The following is a 19,677-nucleotide window of genomic DNA, read 5'->3' on the forward strand; positions in this document are numbered from 1 at the left end:
ATTACAGCGTTTGTGTTTCCACACTTAATTGTCACTCTAATCACCATTGACGTATGTAAGACATGGTCGAAGAGCAGAGAGAGAAGGCTGTGAGAACCTTCATCACAAGATAAAAGTAGATGAAGAGGAGAACTAGTCATCTGTTGCTTCCAGAGGCACGTAACTGTGTGCTTAATTTATGGCTCATGCATGACTTTTGAAGGTTTACTGGTCAACTAAGTTGAATTCGATCACTTATAGATTGGCCAGCTTCTATCCATGCTTATCCTCATCTACAATGCTATGATCAAAGAAGTCTGTTCACAGTTCTCTTCATTTGGTCTGCTGAGAACCACCGATCCACCAGCTGTCTTTATGGGAACCTATTTGATTGGTTTATTGAGCTTATGCTCAAATCTGAGGGTTTACTGATTACAGCTACATGTTGGATATGGCCACATCCTTTCTTTCCAAGATTTGACTATCATCTTTTGTTTGCTTTAATTTATCCATGTACAGTGTGTTTGGTTTCTTGATTGGACACTTTTCTTTCATAAAACCCATTGGTCTTGAAGACTATTATCTTCTTGTGAGTTTTGGAACAGTTGTCGAACCTGCTTTGTTTTTGGTCCCAATGATTTATTGTCACAAAATTATCTGTTTCAATTGCCACAATGTGCCGTAATTTTCTTACACTACCTTTTGGTTTTATAGTTGAAGCTGTGAAATATGTTGCATGCTGTTGATTATAATCTTTAGATGAGTGTGTGATTTGAACCATAATGTCATAAGACAAATAAACTGATCTTTGTCTGTGTAGACACCTCTCTAACATATCATCACCAAATGGAAGGAAGAAAACTACCACTACAATATCATAAGAATTGGTAGTAGTAGGCATTGTTGAGAGAGAGATAGTACATCATCTTTCAAGTGGAAAAATCTACAAAGCAGATGCTCAATACCAGTTGACACATCATATGTATATGACTCTACATGAACATGATGCTTTGTGACCATATACAACTGATACACCAAAGTACCTCAACGCTATTACCTTCTTTACCCGTCAGACTCTTTGTTACTGTGCAGGGATGCACAACAGAATTCTCTTCTTCCAACATAAATACAAAAATCACAAAGGCCAATGGAACAGCAAATATAATAAATTTTATCGCCTTTCAAATTATCCTGGCACTGTTCAATCTCACCCACCATTTCCTCTTCCCCTTGTCCGAACCCGCATCATCGGTGCCGAGCTTGTTTATGATCACCTTGGTCTCACGCAACCGAGAGCTGAAGTCCTTTTTCCACAGTTCAAAGTTCTGCTTCAGTCTCCTCAGCTCTTTGTCAGGATTCAGGCTGGCCTCCGACTGACCAGACTTCACCTCCACCAGAAACTTCGCATCATCAGCAAACACTTGCGTCCGCTGGTCGAATTCTTCCGCCAGGCGGCTGATAACGCTCAGCCCAGCACTCATTTCTCTGTCAAGCACTCGCGAAACCAATCGTGGCGTTCCATTCTCCTCCCGCCCTTTGGTCCTAACGTGTTCTGCGCTGCCCCAGCTATGGTCAACCGAGGCATCAGAACTCCGTTCAACATCATCGATAGCAAGGCTTTTCTTTGCGACGGAGAGGCTAGACTGCAAGGACATCATTTGCTTCTGCCACACTTCCTCCATAGACCTCATCTTCTGCTCGTACTCTGACCATCGGCTCTCGTACTGTTGGAGTCTCTGGTGGAGTATGTCATTTTCTTCTTCCTTATCTCTCAGAGCAGCCTCAGCTTTTAGGATCCTCCTTTGTAATTCTGCAAGGACAGTGGCCTTCACTGAAACCTGTTCTGATTCTCCACCCTGAAAATATATACAGATGTACCTTCAGAGAGCAGAACAACAAAACAGAACAACAGAAAAATCGAGTTGCTTATGAAAATTTTCAAGTATCATCTTGACAGGTACTTGAGAAATATAATGTCGAGGATGAACACGAAACAAACATGTCCTTGTATATTTAACCTCAAAGGACATAAATGAAAATTAAATAAACATGAAAAAAAATATACTGCAGCACAACATGGAATTGCAACAGATAACTGCAAGTCATGCAGGTTCCGGTCTTCAGACCACCTCTATGGTCACATGGTGATTGTGTGGAGAACCAATGTGATCCACATTCTCCCAGTCATACCTTAACTGCGTCAAGCACATCATATATGAGGAAACAAAAATGTGTGCAATAATTTATATGTGTTGTGTTCAGGGTCTGCCGTACCGAGCTGTACCGCCCAGTACGGGCGGTACGTACCGGTCCGACAGATTGTCGGTACGTGGACCGCCTGTTACCGGTCCGAGTGCACTCGGCACACCTGAGTGTACTGCTCGGTACACCTGGGTGTACCACTCGGTATACCATACCGTACCATACCGAGCCCAGGTCGAAATATCGGTACGGTACGGTATTGCGAACCTTGGTTGTGTTACAACATGACTCAGCAATTGGACAAATAGGTCATAATTTCATGCATCAAAATATCTGTGGCCCTCCACAAATGGCAAAACAACTGGAACTTAGAAGTTGATCCAAATGCACAACTTCTGATCAGAACTAATTTCTTATGGTTGACAAGATTGGTCATTTCTTTAAACTCTCTATGAAAAAAAAAAAACTAGTCATGTATTATATTCCAACCCTTTGGAAACCAGAGGCCTACAGTTGACAAATCTACTGGTGCTACTATTAATAATCTAAATAAACCTCCATCTAAATCGACAGTGTCGATAGGGATTCTTTCAGATAAATTTGATTCCAGTAATCAACTGGAGTATAAGAAAGGGCTTAATATTAGAAAAATGCAGTATAGATTGTTACGCTGGAGCAGAATTAAACAAGTGTCAGTGAATTACCTTTGTTACCCCAATATACTCGGTTGCATTGAGCAAAGCAATGTTTCCAGAACACCTCCTAACAAGCCACCCACGAATAACTGTTAAATAAATGTACGATCAGTACACAATAGAATATTCCAGAAACAAGAATTCCCAATCAAACCCAAGATGTGAACAAATGTACCAGATTGGATTACTATCGAAGCATTACGGACACTGACAAAGTCTCTCCGAACAGATCTACATCTCATATTTCTCTGCAAAACAATTGCAGCTCTGTGCCTCTGAAGCAAAACTACGTATGTCTGTCTCGTCTTCTCACCCCGAATGACTATAAGATGATACAAAGACGTAATTGTCAGATTTTATTGCTTGTTAACCCTATCAAAAATATCTTCACCAAGTTAAATATAACAGTCTAGTTTCTTGCAAGAAGAATCGCTCCTTATAATAAAAGGGAGAAGAAATTACATGATTGCAATGCAACAATTCCTTTTTTACGCTCTTTCACATAACGACGAGCTTGATGGCCTCTAAAACAGCTTTGAACCCTTAAAATGCCATGAAGAGTACGATTTCTTGTATCTTCAAGTGCACCAATCTATGCACAATACCACAACAAGAAAGTCAAAAAGAAATGAACAGAATCTGTAGACAAAAAAAAGTTAAGCTTCATTTTTTTTCGCTTTTAATCAACATTAACTATAAATGTCCTGTATTCCTTCCATACAGGATTTGATATGAAGGGTGTTAAATTGCATGAAACTGACTAGTTCATAGTAAGTTTAGAATGGAAAATAGACAATAGAGAAGGGAAGGAACAAATTTTGGTACATGCCAAACCCGATAGAAAAGCAAAAGTAAATGTTTAAAACAGTTCAGAATAAAGGAACATTGAGTAGGATAAAATGAAACAAGCAATTTGCATCATTCAACTCCACACATATAAATCAAGGTTCACCATACCGCGGCATACCAATCGGTACACACAGCACATATCAGTTCGACAAGAGACCGGTATGGGCGATACATACCAGTTTGTCGATACGCCCTATCATACCATGTGTTAATACGTTGGTATGGTTAGGTACATACCATACCGATGGCCGATCAGTACACCAGTATAGATCGGTAAGACGAATCATGATATAAATATTAGGCTTTCCTCTCACCTGTCCAGTTCGGAAGAACAATTTTGTGTAACCCACTTGATACATCTCCGGAAGAATGTTAAACTGTTGAAGTATTGCAACTGAGACACTTAATGGATCTCGAGATGCAACATTCTCAAGAAGAAGAAAACCATACCTGATAGAGTTAAGAAGTTAAAATAATAAATAAATAAAAGGATCATGCAGCACATGAAATGCAGAAAATGAAATATCGTTTTACCTCCTAGCAAATTTTTGGTGAGACATTCTCGTAGGATAACCAGATCTTGATATACGAACCACTTCTAGCACTCCACAGCACCTAAGCTGCTGCAATACAAGTCCTTGTTCATATGTTTCAGGAAGTTGTGAGTTGTTTGGTTTAATGCAGCGTATGAAATGAGGTGTTGTATTCCCAAGTCTTTGCATCAGTTGAAATAATTGCCCCTGAACAAAAAAGAGAAAAGAAGAATAATGTAGAGTAAAACAAAACCATCTGAAAGGAAAAATATTAAAATACATCCATAAAAACAGAAGGCAAAAGAAAGTTCATTAAAAGACATATATAAAATGTTTATGGTAAAAGGGTGCAAAAATACATTCGAACTCAACCACAAAACTTAGCACAATGATGTATCAAGAGAATATGTCATATTTCAGAAAATGGAATTTTAAAGATATTGCATCAATTATAAAGCCTTCAGAGGGACTTTAGAAAAGATGTCAACACATGGGGGAAATTTAGAAGAAAATTGCAAAAAATGTCTTGTCTGGAGCTATGCATAAAGCACGTGTCGCATGCACAAACCATGATGCCTGACCACTACGTGCCAAATCGAGTCAGTGGGCCACAAAACGAAGCAATTAGCATGCCATTAGAGAAAGACCACTTACAATTATAGGCACAAGACTCAAAAAGATAATCATAACTTAGAACCACTACTCAACCAACACCTGAGATAGTATGCTTCTATGCCAGATTAATGAAAAGAAAAAAAAATCCCAGTGTCTTCCTAGAAATAGCACCCTCAAAATCAACATGAAACTATGCTATTATCAAAAGAAGTCAAACAGGCTACTCTTAATTGGCAAGCCAAAGAAAGAGCTCCTCCATCAAAAGGTATATGATGTAACATTGTGTGAGACTTGATTGTTTCTTTTTGAAGGAGGAAACCTACGTTATGGCCTTTATCAGATCCACTTATTTAGGCATCAGCCAACAAAAACAAAAATGACAGCAAGGGTGAAGCTTCATTGAGAAAGGTGGAACACATGACCACCCACAATGTCAATGATCTTCCACTACCCCTGAGGCCTGCATGCCATGGACCCAACCTCATGTGTAATGCTTATTTAGGCACCATCGTCTACTTGAATATCAATAAACCTTTTGCAGCTTTAGTCACCATTGCACCACCTGTGGGCCCCATCAGTGTTGATAAACAAGAACCAAACTTCACTCCTCAAGCTGATGAGCTGTGTTTCAGGTATAAGATCATAGAATCATGATCTCTTCTTTTCATGAAGAGTTGGAACAGAAAAAAAATAAAGAAATTTCTTGTTTCAGTCAAATTACACACAAAACATGTCAGAAAATTAAAAAAAAAAGATCATGAGAGAGAATTTTTCAATAAAAAGATCAGGCTTTTGTATTCACTAGAAAAAAAGCTCTACCGTTTCCACGTGAAATACCCTTGCCAAGAGACTCAATCCTTAATTTGTCTCATGCTGCTGCACTTCTGAATCACATATCCAATGTCCCTGACTTTGTCTCCAACTCAACACCTTTGTGTTTGTGTCTTCAACTCAGGATCATAAACCTCACTATCACCTCATCTTCCTAGAATGAGTCTTCTTTCACAAACATATTTTCATAATTATTTATACATATTATATTTTATACCTTACAATTAGTTTCAGAAGCACATTTCATATTAAAAACTTTAGGCCTTTATGTTAAATTATAATACTATAAACTAGTTGTTATTTATATATTAAGTCCAATTTAGACTCAATCACTTAGTATCATTCAACAGGGTCATTGAAATCCCTGACTATCAACAGGAAAGATGTCTACCATTGATCCTTTTTCAAAAACAAATAAAAAATTTGGATGTATAGATTACAAGTTTGTATTACCAGTTTAAACATTTTGAAAGATAACTTTTGGCACCCTTGGCATGAAATTTTGGCTTTGGAACTGGATGACAAGAAGTTTCTAAAATGTTCCCAAGTTAGGCATGTAATGCTGCTTTAAATAGGATGCAATGATCATGTCTTACATACTATTCGACAGATTATGAATCCTTAATGTGTTGAAGAATTAAAAAATTAAGATACATGATGAACAAGCTACAATTTTGTTTTAACAATATGTTTACAAGTCAAGATGGCAGGTTACTTTGATCTCCTGTGAAAGATTTGGATTCAAACTTGGTTCCTGAAATCTTAGTGGCAAGGTTAGTGTTCCTTAAGGTCAGTACCAGAACTAAATAATCTTAAATATCAGTCCTCATTATGTTAGAATTAAAAGCACATCTCACATAACGCATAAGAATCTGATAATAATTTAATGATAAAAAATTGGTTTAGAAAACCAAAATAATTAACAAAATGAATTTCAGCAAAAATTAGGGCTCTTCACAGTGCATTTAATTGCAAAAGAAGGTAGAACATCATCTTTAATGTAGCATAAAATGCAATAAAATGGATCAAAATGGCCCCAAAAAACTATCATTTCTGGAGAGGGATCAAATCATCAAACAGATTAACATGCAAGTTCAAATTACAAAAAATTGCTCCAGATGATATAATATAACCTCACTATTATTTCTACATGAAAAAGTTGCAGTCTGAGATCTGCCATTGTAAGAAAATTTGAAACTAGAAAAACATTATAAGCAGATATATTATTTGGAGAGTAATTTCAAACAACCTAAGCAATAACAATAATTTCATCTCATTTAAAAGAAAAGGTTGGCCAAAGAGATTGGCTGAATAAGCGCCTTAGGTAGGTATTCAGAAGATGTTGCCTTTACTTATTTATGTTTGTCAGACATAATGTTCTCTTATTGTCAATGTGGAAGACACTATCCATATGGCAAACACCTACTCAATTCGCTACTGTCCATATGGACAACACCTTGAAGGGAATCAAGCTCTGGACACCTTATTCCCGTTCGTGCGCTCTTTGCTTTAATCTGGATTTTATAAACAACTGATGGATTAATATAAAAAGACTGAGAAACTGATTTTTGACCATAATAAGGTGGTGACACAGGTCGCAAACAGTTTTAGCCATCACATACTACTATAGTCAGTGCCAGCTCCAATGAGTTTGTCATATAACCTTTTATTAGCTATGCTGGTTCTTTTGTTTCAAAAGAAAACCAAATAGTTAACTATCTCCTACCACTGCACAACATGAAAATTTTGTATTCAAGAATAAGATCTTTACCTTAAACTTTGAAGCAACACTTAACTTTTGGGAATCTGCACCACCAGATCTATATGGATTCGATGCTGCATTTTCGGATTGAAAAAGCATTTTGGAAGCAAAGGCTTGAGGAAGATGGCATGTACAAGAAGCAAGAAGCTGGATAGAATCCATGTGTAATAGATCCCTGTTCTTCTCCAAAAACCCAGTTGTGTCATAGACCACCTAAATAAATTATGCACCATCAGAAAGTTTTGAACAAAGTACCAAAGAATGTCAAATAAAAAGATAAATAAAGTTTAAATAGCAACCTCCCCTGCATAGTGATGTACTGTAAAGGCTTTGCCTCTCTCTCCTCTAAAGCAAGGACTAGAATTAAGATGTTGCTTAAGTTTATTCGCAAATGTAAGATCAGTTCCATTTGGGAAAGTGGACTCCTCATCCAAAAGAGATAACAACCCGAGTGGTTTCTGCAACAAGTAGAATTATCTTAAAATGAAAAATATTCAATGGTCTTATTAAGTGTTTGAAATAAAGATGGCAAGCAAAGATAGTTGAACTCCTGATGCAACAAGCACAGTCACATATTGTCATGGCTCATGATTGTATAATCTAACTTGATATTTCTAACATGACCCTTAGGACAACAAATAGAACATGTGAAAATATGTTATAGGCCTTCTAAACTTAGAATGCAATATCTAACATAATATTTCTAACATGACCCTTAGGACAACTAATAGAACATGTGACAAAATATATTATAGGCCTTTTAAACTTAGAATGCAATACTAATAATTATCATGTTTCAAAAATCACACAAGAGATAAAATTCAAATGAGATGGATACTTCTAAAGCATATCAAATTATGACACTGTCCTACCAAAATATTGTTTATTGTAACTAATAAGATAGAAGCTCAGAGAACAATTGTTATTTTATCTCAAGTCATGTTGAAGATCTGTACTGCATTCCCAAGGATAAGATCATTCGTAGTTAAAATCAATCAACTATCTGCTTACAATAAGAAATTACAAAGACAATAATGATCAAATTATGACCAAAACCAACGAAGAGGTTCTCTTTGATATTTAAGCTCTTCATATAAAATTATAAAAGCCCCTCATATCTTTGCCTATTGCATTCTCAAGTATGACCTAAATTATAATCAAACAACTAGAGTGCATGAAGATATACAATCACAAACATAATGATAAAGTGAAAACCAGATTCAAAAAGAGGGTGTTTTTTTTATATTTGAGATCTTTAAATTACATAATAATAGCCCATCAAATATGTGATATATCCAATTTGATTCCATCATTCTTTATATTTGCATGTCAAATGTAAAATCTAGGATTGGTTTGTACTCGACACATTTGTATCTTGTTTCTACTAAATATCCTGCTCTGCCAGAAAGCATACAGAAACAGCATAGAAGAACAGTTCTCTAAACCCCTTTAGCCCTTGAATCTTTATGAATTACCTATCATACATCTATGATTACTGCAAGTGGGTGAAAAGTTTGAACCCTCCATTTTCTAATAATTAATTTACCTCCATTTCATCTATAAAATAATAAAAAAAAGATGAAAGAAAATCTTCTTAATAGGAAGGCTACCACAGTAATTCTACTTCCATGGTTTCCTTGACCATATTATGACTGTCATAATTCACAGAAAGACAGTGATGGTTCAAACAGAAATGGAACTTACTTTGATATCTATTAGTAGTGACAGAATAATAAATATATAGAGAGACTTAAGGAAGACAAGAAATAACACATACTTTCTCAAAAAGATTTAAGCAGTCTTGATTATCCTCGAAGTCCACTTTTGCCCAGTCTATGCCATCTTGAATATATTCCTGGTAAAGAAATCATAAAAATATGGACATACACAAGGACCAAGAACCTTAAACCCAATGCAAAAAAAGGGTAATAATATTAAATTTGTCAATGAAATTAATAATAGTTGAAAAAATAACAAAGCAAGCACTCGAGAAATATAGAACACATAAGAAATTTTAAATTAAATTTCAAAATGCAAAACTTGTTATGCCTGGCACGTAGTATGATCAGAATTTGCCAATGAAATGTACAGAGCCAGTAAGGTGGCAAAAAGGCCTTGGCACTAGGTTAAAATTGATGCCCAACTATAACATGAGTCGCAAATCAGAATGTGCATAACATGATGAACATCTTATGCCACTTGCAGCTTCATTCTATCTGCTTCATCAGTATCAGCGAGCTAAAAATTTAAAATATTAATGGGGTAACACTTTACATGAACTTATTACAAAACATGATATTAGCATATATCACATAAGCGAAAACAAAACATAGATTTTTCATAATATATCATTGTTTAATTGGAGATAAGTTTTGTTTAAATCATGCAATTAGAAGAATCATATTGGACATGATCCAGTCTGGATACCAAGACAGCAGGTCACCTTACTTTAATTCAGGAAGTCAACTTTTTTTCTCTCAGAGTATGTGGGAGAGGAGAACTACCAAGTTTGAAGCATTTCAACAAACTCTTCATGTAGAACGTGCAAGGTAGTACAATAAAATATCCTTTGTGGTTCATCAGCTTCATCTGAAATGCCACATGATGACTGTGGCAGAGTGACAGCCTTCAACTATAATTAAATTGACACCCACATGTTAAATATGTAGAGAATACACTAAAGTTGCCTCTCAAGGTATAGCATTTGACTCGAACTCCAACATAATAGAGGTTATGTGATAGGCATAACAAGGAAAAGGATTTCATAATTTAAAAGGTTGACAACAAATCCTCATAATTAAGCCAGATGAATCACTTCAGTTTAGGTTCAAGGAACTTTGATCAGGTTGCCGAAATAGAAAATCTATACAATGTATGATTATGTTAACAATACATACTAACATTCAAAAACTAGTTTCGATCATGTTTAAATATAGTTCTAATCATACAGGAAAGATAACTAACATTACAAATGGAATTCTGGCAAAAAGAATGTAGAACCAGAACATGTGCAAAAACAGGTTTCTCTACTCAACATGATCAGGTTTCCAAAATGCTCACAATCGCATATTACTCATCTGAATTGTCTTCAAGAGTTTTGTTCAACAACTTGTAATTGTAAATATGGTCTTAACATGGCATGGAGCCACAAATAAAATGGTAGTAAAAACTAAAAACCATACTGAATGGTTTAAGATAAAAGATTTTAGTACCATAAAAGGAATTAGCCTTCGTGGAATGCTTGATCTAATGGTCTTTGACAACGATACTACTAACATACCAAGTCTGAACCACATAATGGATTACTATACTAGAAAATATAAGAAACTCAAAGCAATTAAGATTGTGGATGAGCAGAGCATCCACTGTAAAGTGGTGTTTAATAAAATGATTTTAATTGCATGGTTCTTGGCCCATCAGAAGCATTTTGGTTTCAGAAATTTCATTTATTTTGCAATTTTCACATTTTTCAGTTATTTAAAATTACTTCAGCTTATATGGTTTCAATTCATCCTAATTAAAATCAATGATTTTTGCAAGCAAGCACTAAAAACATGATGCCAGATCTTTTTCCTTAGATTAACAGGAAAAAAAAATCAGAATAATCAGGATTACTACAGCATCTTCATCAGTTCATATATAAGTATTGGTGGCTTTGGGCAAAAGATGAACAATTATGAAAATCGGATGGAGTTTTTCAACTGTAACAGGAAAACTGAGGTCAATGTATCAGCCTTAACCTGCCAAGCTGTTATCAAACATAACACCCTACCTCTGTGTGTACACTCCACTACAATAAATCATCTATCAATCTGATTAAACATACCTCTTGCTCCAGCTTGAAGAGATGGCGATTGAAATGCTGCTGCAATCTTTCATTAGCATAATTGATGCAAAATTGTTCAAAACTATTCTTCTGCAAGAACATAATGTACTATGAGTTCAGCTGAATCAGTAAGCAGAAGCTGTACAACAAGTTAGAAGTTCATTACATCGAAGGATTCAAAACCATAGATATCAAGAATACTGATTGATCTGCCAGTGCGACGCTTTCCTATTCCAAGTGATTTATTGATCTGTTCTACAAGCCATTCAAACAGACTAGCATATAATGATTTTGCCAGTGCATCTCTTGTATCAATTGCCTACATAACAGACAGAGAAGCAAATGAGTCACCCATAGTTGAAAATGTCACTTCAAAGAGAGGAGTACAACAAACCTGCGAAAGTGTAAGCTTCTGGACAATGTTATCATTTCCAACCTTCATCTTCCGTGTTGACAAGGCTAACTTGAGTTCAGAAAGTGTGCATCCGATGAGCTTAGCAACCGTTTGGGCACCTAAATCAACATTCATTGTTATCAAAAAAGAAAGAAAAATGTCACACCATAAGTAACAAATTTTAACATTACACTTATCAGAGGCTTCAACAGATGGTGCGAGAAGAAAAATTGAAGTTTCTGCAGAAGACTACTGAACCCATTTATTGCTGAATATTACTTAGATTGATACTTATGTGGATAAATAACTAGATATTAAGAGTTGAAAAAGCTGCAGAAAAGAGAACAAATTTAGGAAGAAGAAAGCATAAAATAGCAATAAATTCACATTATGCCTGATTGCCTTTATCTCAGAAAATGAAAATTTATATAAAAAGTTTCATAATAAAACAATAACTCCTCATAAATGATATCTCAAATTAATTAGCATGGTAATAAGATTGGAAGAAAAAAAGTAAATAACGTCAGAGTTTTCCTTAATTCTAAGAAGAGAAATATATGAAATCTTAGACAATATAAGGAAAAAAGTTTCATAATAAAACACTAACATTAGTAGTGTCATGACCAAATATATGAAATCTTAGACAATATAAAGAAAAAAGTCAAAAAGATACATTAAACTCCCAATTAGTTCATTAAGCACCATCCATTAAAAATGGCCTCGTGTATAATGGGTAACAATGTGTAATATGTTGTGGAGTCTATGCTCTAGAATCCATCACTACAATGCAGCATTACACATGAAAGCATGGGGAATGTCTAAAGTATAAGTTAGTGGAATTAGTAAATGGCAACTGTCATGGCCAAATTATAAGTAGCAAATAATTAAAAGGACCAAAAGAGGTTGAAGGATACAGGTTGGTAGTTTCCTATAAATTATAAAAAAAACAGAAAGAAAATAAAGCAAAAAGGAATAACAAGGAACATTTCTACTAAAAATTTTAAAAACGAGCAAAAACTAAAACAAGAAAAAGAATAAATAAATTAATTTAACTTTATTAAATCTAAAAGGCTTACCTTCATCTGCAACGACTTCAACATGATTTTCATTGTCAATCACCGTAAAAGAGATGTTACCCAACCATAAAACTGCAGCAAGCATAGCAAATACACTTTCTTGATCTTCTTTGCTGATATGAACAACATCCATAGCTTTCTGTAACAATATGTGAGCACGTTAGCCAAAGAAGCTCTGTTCCTTGTAAGATTACACATAAGTTTTATAACAATTGGAAGATTTACCTTAACAACATGGAACCTTTCAGCATCATCAACGCTGGAAATAGTATAGCAATTGCTCTGTTTTAAATATTTATATTCATCTGCTTTCCTCAAATTCAATTTTGCTGAATCCAGAAATGCAACAGATTAGCAAGACATGATAGCATGAGAATGTATCTGCAGATAAAATTTGAGCAAAATGCCCTGCATACATAAACAATGCAATCTGAAAAAAAAAGACCAACTGTGAAAAATGAATCAAAGGTTTCAGGATACCTATTACTCAGTAGTAAAAACACAATTCAATATATATGCAGGAAAGCTGATTATAAAGATTATAGTCAAATGTAAAATCTAAGTTATATGAGAAGCAACCAATCTCACAGTATAATACGCAAATTGAAGATTCCATTAGTAATTACAGAAACATCAGAAGACATTACTTAACAGTAAATGATTATACAGATAACTTAAGAAATTTATCGGGCGTATGATATCATCATTATAGGGTTAGATGATCTCTTCCTTTCATCTAATTACATAATTTAATGAAGGGTCAATAATGAGGCTCGACAAATAGCAGAAAATATAAGCAATAATTTTGTGTTAAGCTGACTTACTGGAAGATGAGCACAAATTGGCATCTATATGACTAGTGGACATAAGAACTTTCATGGACAATACAAGGGCCTCTATTTTCAGACATGCTGAAATGTGTTTCAACAGACAATTGAGAGAAGTTTTGTGGAGAAGTACCAAATGTAGAATTATAGATTATAAAATTAATAAACACAAATATTTGGATAACAGCTCATGCTGTGATGTCTGCATACATAGATGATATGCATACACAACTCTAATATAAATAGATCAGCAAAGTGCACAAGGTTTACCCTAGTGCAAGGGCTACAAAACAGTCAAATGTATGAAACCTCCACCCTACTTGTCAATATTTCATTTACAACAATAAAGACACTAACACCAAAGTCCCAGAAGAGAAATCTTATATACCAGTGCTCAACCACCACAACAATATGTAGAACCAAAGCACAGTTCCTTAAACGGTCACTGAATGGGTGTGGGTACAAGATATACCGAATCAATCTAGGATAACATTATGTGTTATGGGTCATTGTCTGATACCTTGGATTACATGCCATAGCATCCTAGGAAGTAGAATTAATAGGACAAGGAACCCCAATTGTGGATCCAATGAGGTATGGGAAACCTTGACAATCTTGGCATTGTCAGCTCTAATAGAAGAATCAAATAATTGCTAGAAGACCAGTTGTCACAAGCAAAATCAACTACAATGCTAATAACTATATGAAATAAGCCTCAACGACGTGGCCCAGAGTGTTTAAGCTCAGGATTCTTAGTATGAAGTTGTATATACTATATAGTATATACAAGTCCACTTCTCATTTTTTGTTGGTGAAGGATCCTTGACATTTCACAGACTGCCAAATAGTTAAACATGAGACACACTAATCCAAACTTGTAATTGTATTGATTATATTTCTTGCAGTGTATAATATAAACAAACCTAAGCATTCAAGGATCTCAAAATGACTGCTTTTGTAAAACTCTATGCCATAAATGCTCCAATCATATATAACAATATTCTCCTTTTTTTCCAAACGACTGACAACATTATAGCTAACTATTATACGACTATCTAGTATTATGCACTTTAAAAGATGTACCATCTTGCCTGTAGCTAACATTAAGTAAGAATATAAGGTTACTAGTACAAAAGATTCCTGATATGAGAAGCAAAGTTTTGGACAAAGTAGCATACTTCTTAGAGATTGGGGAGCACCAGCACATAGATGATAAAATATATGATATGATCGCTCACCCACTGCACATTGTACAACTCTTGACTGCATAATAGTAAGGCAATTCAGAAATGAACAGTAAACAAAATCAAGGAAAGGGGCAAGCAGGCAGATCGCGTACCTTCTCAAGTAAAACTGCCGACACGTTCATAGAAGAAAGAAACAGAAAGAATGAAACTAATAAGACCGGTGTGGAGGAGCAAAGAACAAATTCTCTTAATGGAACTTAACAGATCACAGCAAACCACTGCACTTACATGTTTGAATTGAAGCACCTGATATTTTTCCAGTCACACTGAAATGAATTTCAATCAGCTTGCCCTGTAATAAAAAACCACGATTTTGTGAAACATATTGGATGGGAAAGAGTTTCATAGAAATTTCATAACCAAAATAAGCAATATAAAAATCAGATTTGTGCATTCCAGAAATCATTATATTTTTCAATTATGTTACAATAGAAGTTTCCCAACATAATCTTTAAAAAAGAATCTTTTAAATGGAAAACAGCAGCCTATAAAGAACTAATTAACTTACAAAGCGACTGGAATTATCATTCCGTAATGTTCTTGCATTCCCAAATGCTTCAAGAATTGGATTTGTCTGTAGAATTTCATATTCGATGCCGCTACCTCCTCCAAGGGCAGCCAGATATTGCATAGCTATCTTTGCCGTTTCAGTTTTCCCAGCCCCGCTTTCACCACTACCAAGCCGATCAGAATTAGTCAATTTCATTTCCCAAGAATATGTGCTGCCTCATAACTTATTTACAAATTAGAAAGAATATGTCAAGGTTGATGTAATTTTGATGAAGAAAGAAGATAACAAGATTCTATATTACTCTCAGGATTGATCAAGGTTGATGTAATTTTGACCCAAATATAAGACAAGGTTTTAAAAAACTCTCATGGAAAGCAATACATACAAAACAAATTTGTTACAATATAACATTATTCATCCTTCAATTTCACTATTCCCCTTTACCACCCAGCATCAGAATACAAAACCCTAGTTACTATGGGAAGAAAAATACACATAAAAAGAATATAACAGATGTAAAGGTTCAAGATTAAATAATAAAATACAAAATGCAAGTCAAGATTTTTAATCTTTATATATAAGCTAATAATTAGCTAGATGCACTGAAGATGAAGATTCTTCATATTTATTGCATGAAACACCCGCATACTTCTAGCAACTTCTTATGTAACATCACTTTCAATGAAAAGAAGGAAACACCTTTGGTAGGAAAAGCTAGAGAAAAATTCCTTCAACAGCCAAATATTCCTTCAATTAGGTAAACAAATGTCCAAGTCATGTATGATACAAAGTTCCTCCAGATAGTTAAACAGAAGATTCAATCAGAAGGAAGCTGTACAAATTAAAACGAGAAAGAACTAACTGTTTAGGGTTGCAATTTTTATTTCTTAACTGGTTGCTACTTAACAGGGAAGGAAAAATCAAAAGGTAAAATGACTAACTGCTTTATCTTGAATTTTTTATTTCTTAACCAGTGGTTGTTACTTAATGCTACAAAAGGTAGCACAGCACTACGGACCTAATTTGTAGTTGAGTTCAGCTTAATACATAATGAGTGCAAAGTTTAATATTTCGCTCTCTGAGATAGACATGTGTTTCTATGTTGCATCAGTGCAATGGAACATAAGAGGAACAAAATTGAAAGAATAACAATCCCTAAAGAATAATAAATTAGGACTACCAGGCTCTAATTAACTAAATAAATACCAACCTGATTATAATTGACTGATTGACTTCATCTGCAATTCAAGTAATAAAAGCATGAATCAGATAATAATGTACATAACTGAATTATACATCAAAGAAAATCGTAACCATGATAGGAGTACCTCGTATCATTTCACGGATGGCAGTATCAGCTATCACATAAACATGTGGGCTGTTCATAGATTTATGCTTATATGCTTCAATGTACTCATTCCCATAAAGATTGACTTCTTTAAATGGGTTGATGGCAACCAAAACTGGTCCTGCTCTAGTCTAACATGAAAGTGTACGATAAAATAAATTGAGGTAATTTGAAACCCAATAAAGCTTTGCTTCGTAATGGAGACAGATAGAATTGAGTGTAAATACTCACGTATATCATATCTCGGGAGTATCTAAATTGCAGGTTGTACAAGACCGATGGTTCATTTAAATAACTAAGTTGCATAAGATCATCAACCCCATCAAGTATTTCAGGGTTGGAAGGTAACAATGTTTCAGTGTTGAGACTTATAACCTGAAAATAAAGAAGTTGCCTGATTCAAGTATCCAGAACAAATAATAGAGCATTACACCTAGAAGCTTGAACAATTTATTTTTCCTGATATGGAATTTGAAATACTTACTCCACCATGAGGAAGTGATATGACAGACTCTGATCCAGAAGATGATAATATGGTCCCTAGTGCCCAGTCACCATTAGAAAGTTGACACCAAGCTTGATGTTTCTGAAAGAATACACTTGAACTTGTGGGTATTTGAATCAATAGATGACATGTTGATCATGTCATACTAACAAATATTATAGAAGTTAGAGAGGCAGCATCAATGTATTTAGCAGATATGTCTATTATGATGCATTCCAGGTATTCCGAAACAGAGATATCAGCCGCCAGCTTCATTTACTTAGTGGTGGTGACCATCTAAGAAACTAAGACAGCAATATTGCATAGAGCATTGATCTAAAAAAATGTCCAAATATGCATGTAAAACATTTCTAATTAACTTGTTCTGGTCTATGATACCAAAGGCAGAGGACATGCTTATGCATGGATCTATTTGAAATGCAAAATGGGAGCTTTATTTTTTTTATCAAGTAACATAATTTTGATGCAAATTATCCCAGCAACTTCTATGTCATAGCATAGTTGAGAAAATAAGAGATGTATTAAGTTCCCTAAAGGCCAAGGGAACTTTAAAATCATAAGCAGTAATATTATTCCTAAGAAGCCTGTCATGTGAGATTTTTCAAATCATAAAAGGCCAAGGCATAAAAATCCCTGTATCTAAAGAAAGGAAATCCTAAAAGAGGAGAGCGAGAGAGAGAGAGAGAGAGAGAGAGAACTACCAAATATTAGACACAGAGTAATTATGCAGTACAGGGTTCTCAATTCGATGTGTACCGCCCGGTATAGGCGGTATGTACCAATCCGAGAAGATGCCGGTATGAAGACCGCCCTCTACCGAGCGGTACTAGTGTTTTGATCGATATTGAGACGTACCGATCGGTACCGAGGTGTACTGACTGGTATCATCCCGAATTTCAACCGTTATCGAGGTGTACCGACCTGGTAGGTAAAGGCATTTTTAAGGTTTTACGGTGTACTATCGGTATGCCATGACATACTGACGGTATATACCGGTACATACCATACCGAGCATAGCTCAATACGCCAATACGGATTGGTATTCAAAACCCTGATGCAGTATACATTCGCTGTTTTAAGATAACAATATAAATATGGAACATCACAACTACAAACTAACTATAGCTCAAACTTTTGAACTAGAGAATCCTAGCACAGAGTTCTAAGTAAGACACAAAGAATCATAAATCACTCCAGTTGTCCTTTCCATCCATTCACATTTTCTTGGCTTAACATTCTGATAATTAAGCAAAAAAAAAAAAGTGCCAGCTACCTGTTATTAGTTACACTGTGCTTTGTTACATTGTTGGAAAAAAATGATAACCCACAATGACTAAAGTCAGACATTTTATTCTTAAGCAGAACAATTCTAGGGTCAACAATCATAATGTGTATATATAATCCTGAATCGAATGCAATGATCACAGATGATTAACTAAAGAAAGAAGCATAACACCAACCTTCTTTGCAACGTAAGAGCTGGTATCTCCCCAGTTAGACTCAAACCTCGACGGCGATATCTGGGGCATTCTAGAAGTCGATAACTTGGACATTATAACTTCTCCTTTCTCCTCTTCGTCAGGTCTCTCCTCACGAGAATTGGTCTTAGAGCTGTACGGCGAATCATCGTTCCCCTCAACATCCGTTGCTTCCTCCGGAGGTCTCTCCTCACGAGAACTGGCCTTCGAGCTATACGGTGAATCCTCCTCCCCTGTGGCATCCTCCGCACCCTTCTCTTTCTTATCATTTTCTTTCAAGACAGCAAGTTTCGAACCAGAGTCGACCTTCTTGTCCTCGGAAGCTGAAGGCGAGCCGCTAGTGAACCTGAAATCTTGCGGCAGCGATTTCACGGACTGCAGCGAGATCGGCGTGCGGGGCTTCACCTTCGGCCGCTCCGGCCGGGTCGTCTTCTTCGGCTCCCGCGTTCTGGGCGACGACATTCTCACAGACGCCATCTTTAGCCTGATCTAGGGATCCCAAGAACAAATCTTGAAAGCTTCCACCCAGCAGAAATACTTAATCTTCACCACAGTCCATCATATCCTAACCCCTAAAAAAATCAAGAAAACCTAAAAGGGAAAAAGGAAGCCAGAGATCCAAATCAAACAAGCTCGGACGATCCCTCAGTCTAAAACGTCGTCCAGGAACAAACAATCCAAGAAACAACCAAAAAATGAACTTTTTGACTAGAATCCAAGCAAAAAAAAAGGGAAAAAAGAGCAATTTGCAAGATCTCGGTGGTCTTCAAGACAACAATGACAAAAGAACTGGATGAGATCAAACGGATGGAAAGAGAGAGGGGGAAGTCGAGGTGGGGGAAGAAGCGGTCTTTTCTTCCTCCGCTGTGAGACCAGAATCGTTTGCTTCTTCTATTATTTTTTAACCACCATATAAAATTCATATGGCTGTCGCCGTCTCTCTTTTCTTTTTCCCCATAAAATATGGGAAAAATTCGTTCGGTGGATATAATAATTGTT

The 19,677-nt window shown here is 35.6% G+C and overlaps 1 protein-coding gene across 1 annotated transcript; it reads right to left on the reverse strand.

Moving 5' to 3' along the window:
* Positions 1-832: 832 nt before the first annotated feature.
* On the reverse strand, positions 833-19,558 carry LOC103989574 (myosin-1). The gene is made up of 23 exons (XM_009408496.3): positions 18,661-19,558; positions 17,180-17,281; positions 16,927-17,070; positions 16,676-16,826; positions 16,558-16,585; positions 15,345-15,510; positions 15,065-15,128; positions 14,929-14,942; positions 14,768-14,852; positions 12,988-13,091; positions 12,763-12,901; positions 11,687-11,805; positions 11,459-11,611; positions 11,293-11,382; positions 9,244-9,321; positions 7,766-7,924; positions 7,476-7,679; positions 4,260-4,465; positions 4,040-4,175; positions 3,339-3,468; positions 3,052-3,198; positions 2,886-2,965; positions 833-1,835 (listed from the first exon to the last, which is right to left on the reverse strand). Exons 1-23 carry the CDS (start codon positions 19,153-19,155, stop codon positions 1,161-1,163), a joined length of 3,669 nt encoding a protein of 1,222 aa, XP_009406771.2. The 5' UTR covers positions 19,156-19,558; the 3' UTR covers positions 833-1,160.
* Between the last annotated feature and the right edge of the window lie 119 nt (positions 19,559-19,677).

This window comes from Musa acuminata, chromosome BXJ1-4 (genome assembly GCF_036884655.1).
Source record: "Musa acuminata AAA Group cultivar baxijiao chromosome BXJ1-4, Cavendish_Baxijiao_AAA, whole genome shotgun sequence".
NCBI lineage: Eukaryota > Viridiplantae > Streptophyta > Magnoliopsida > Zingiberales > Musaceae > Musa > Musa acuminata.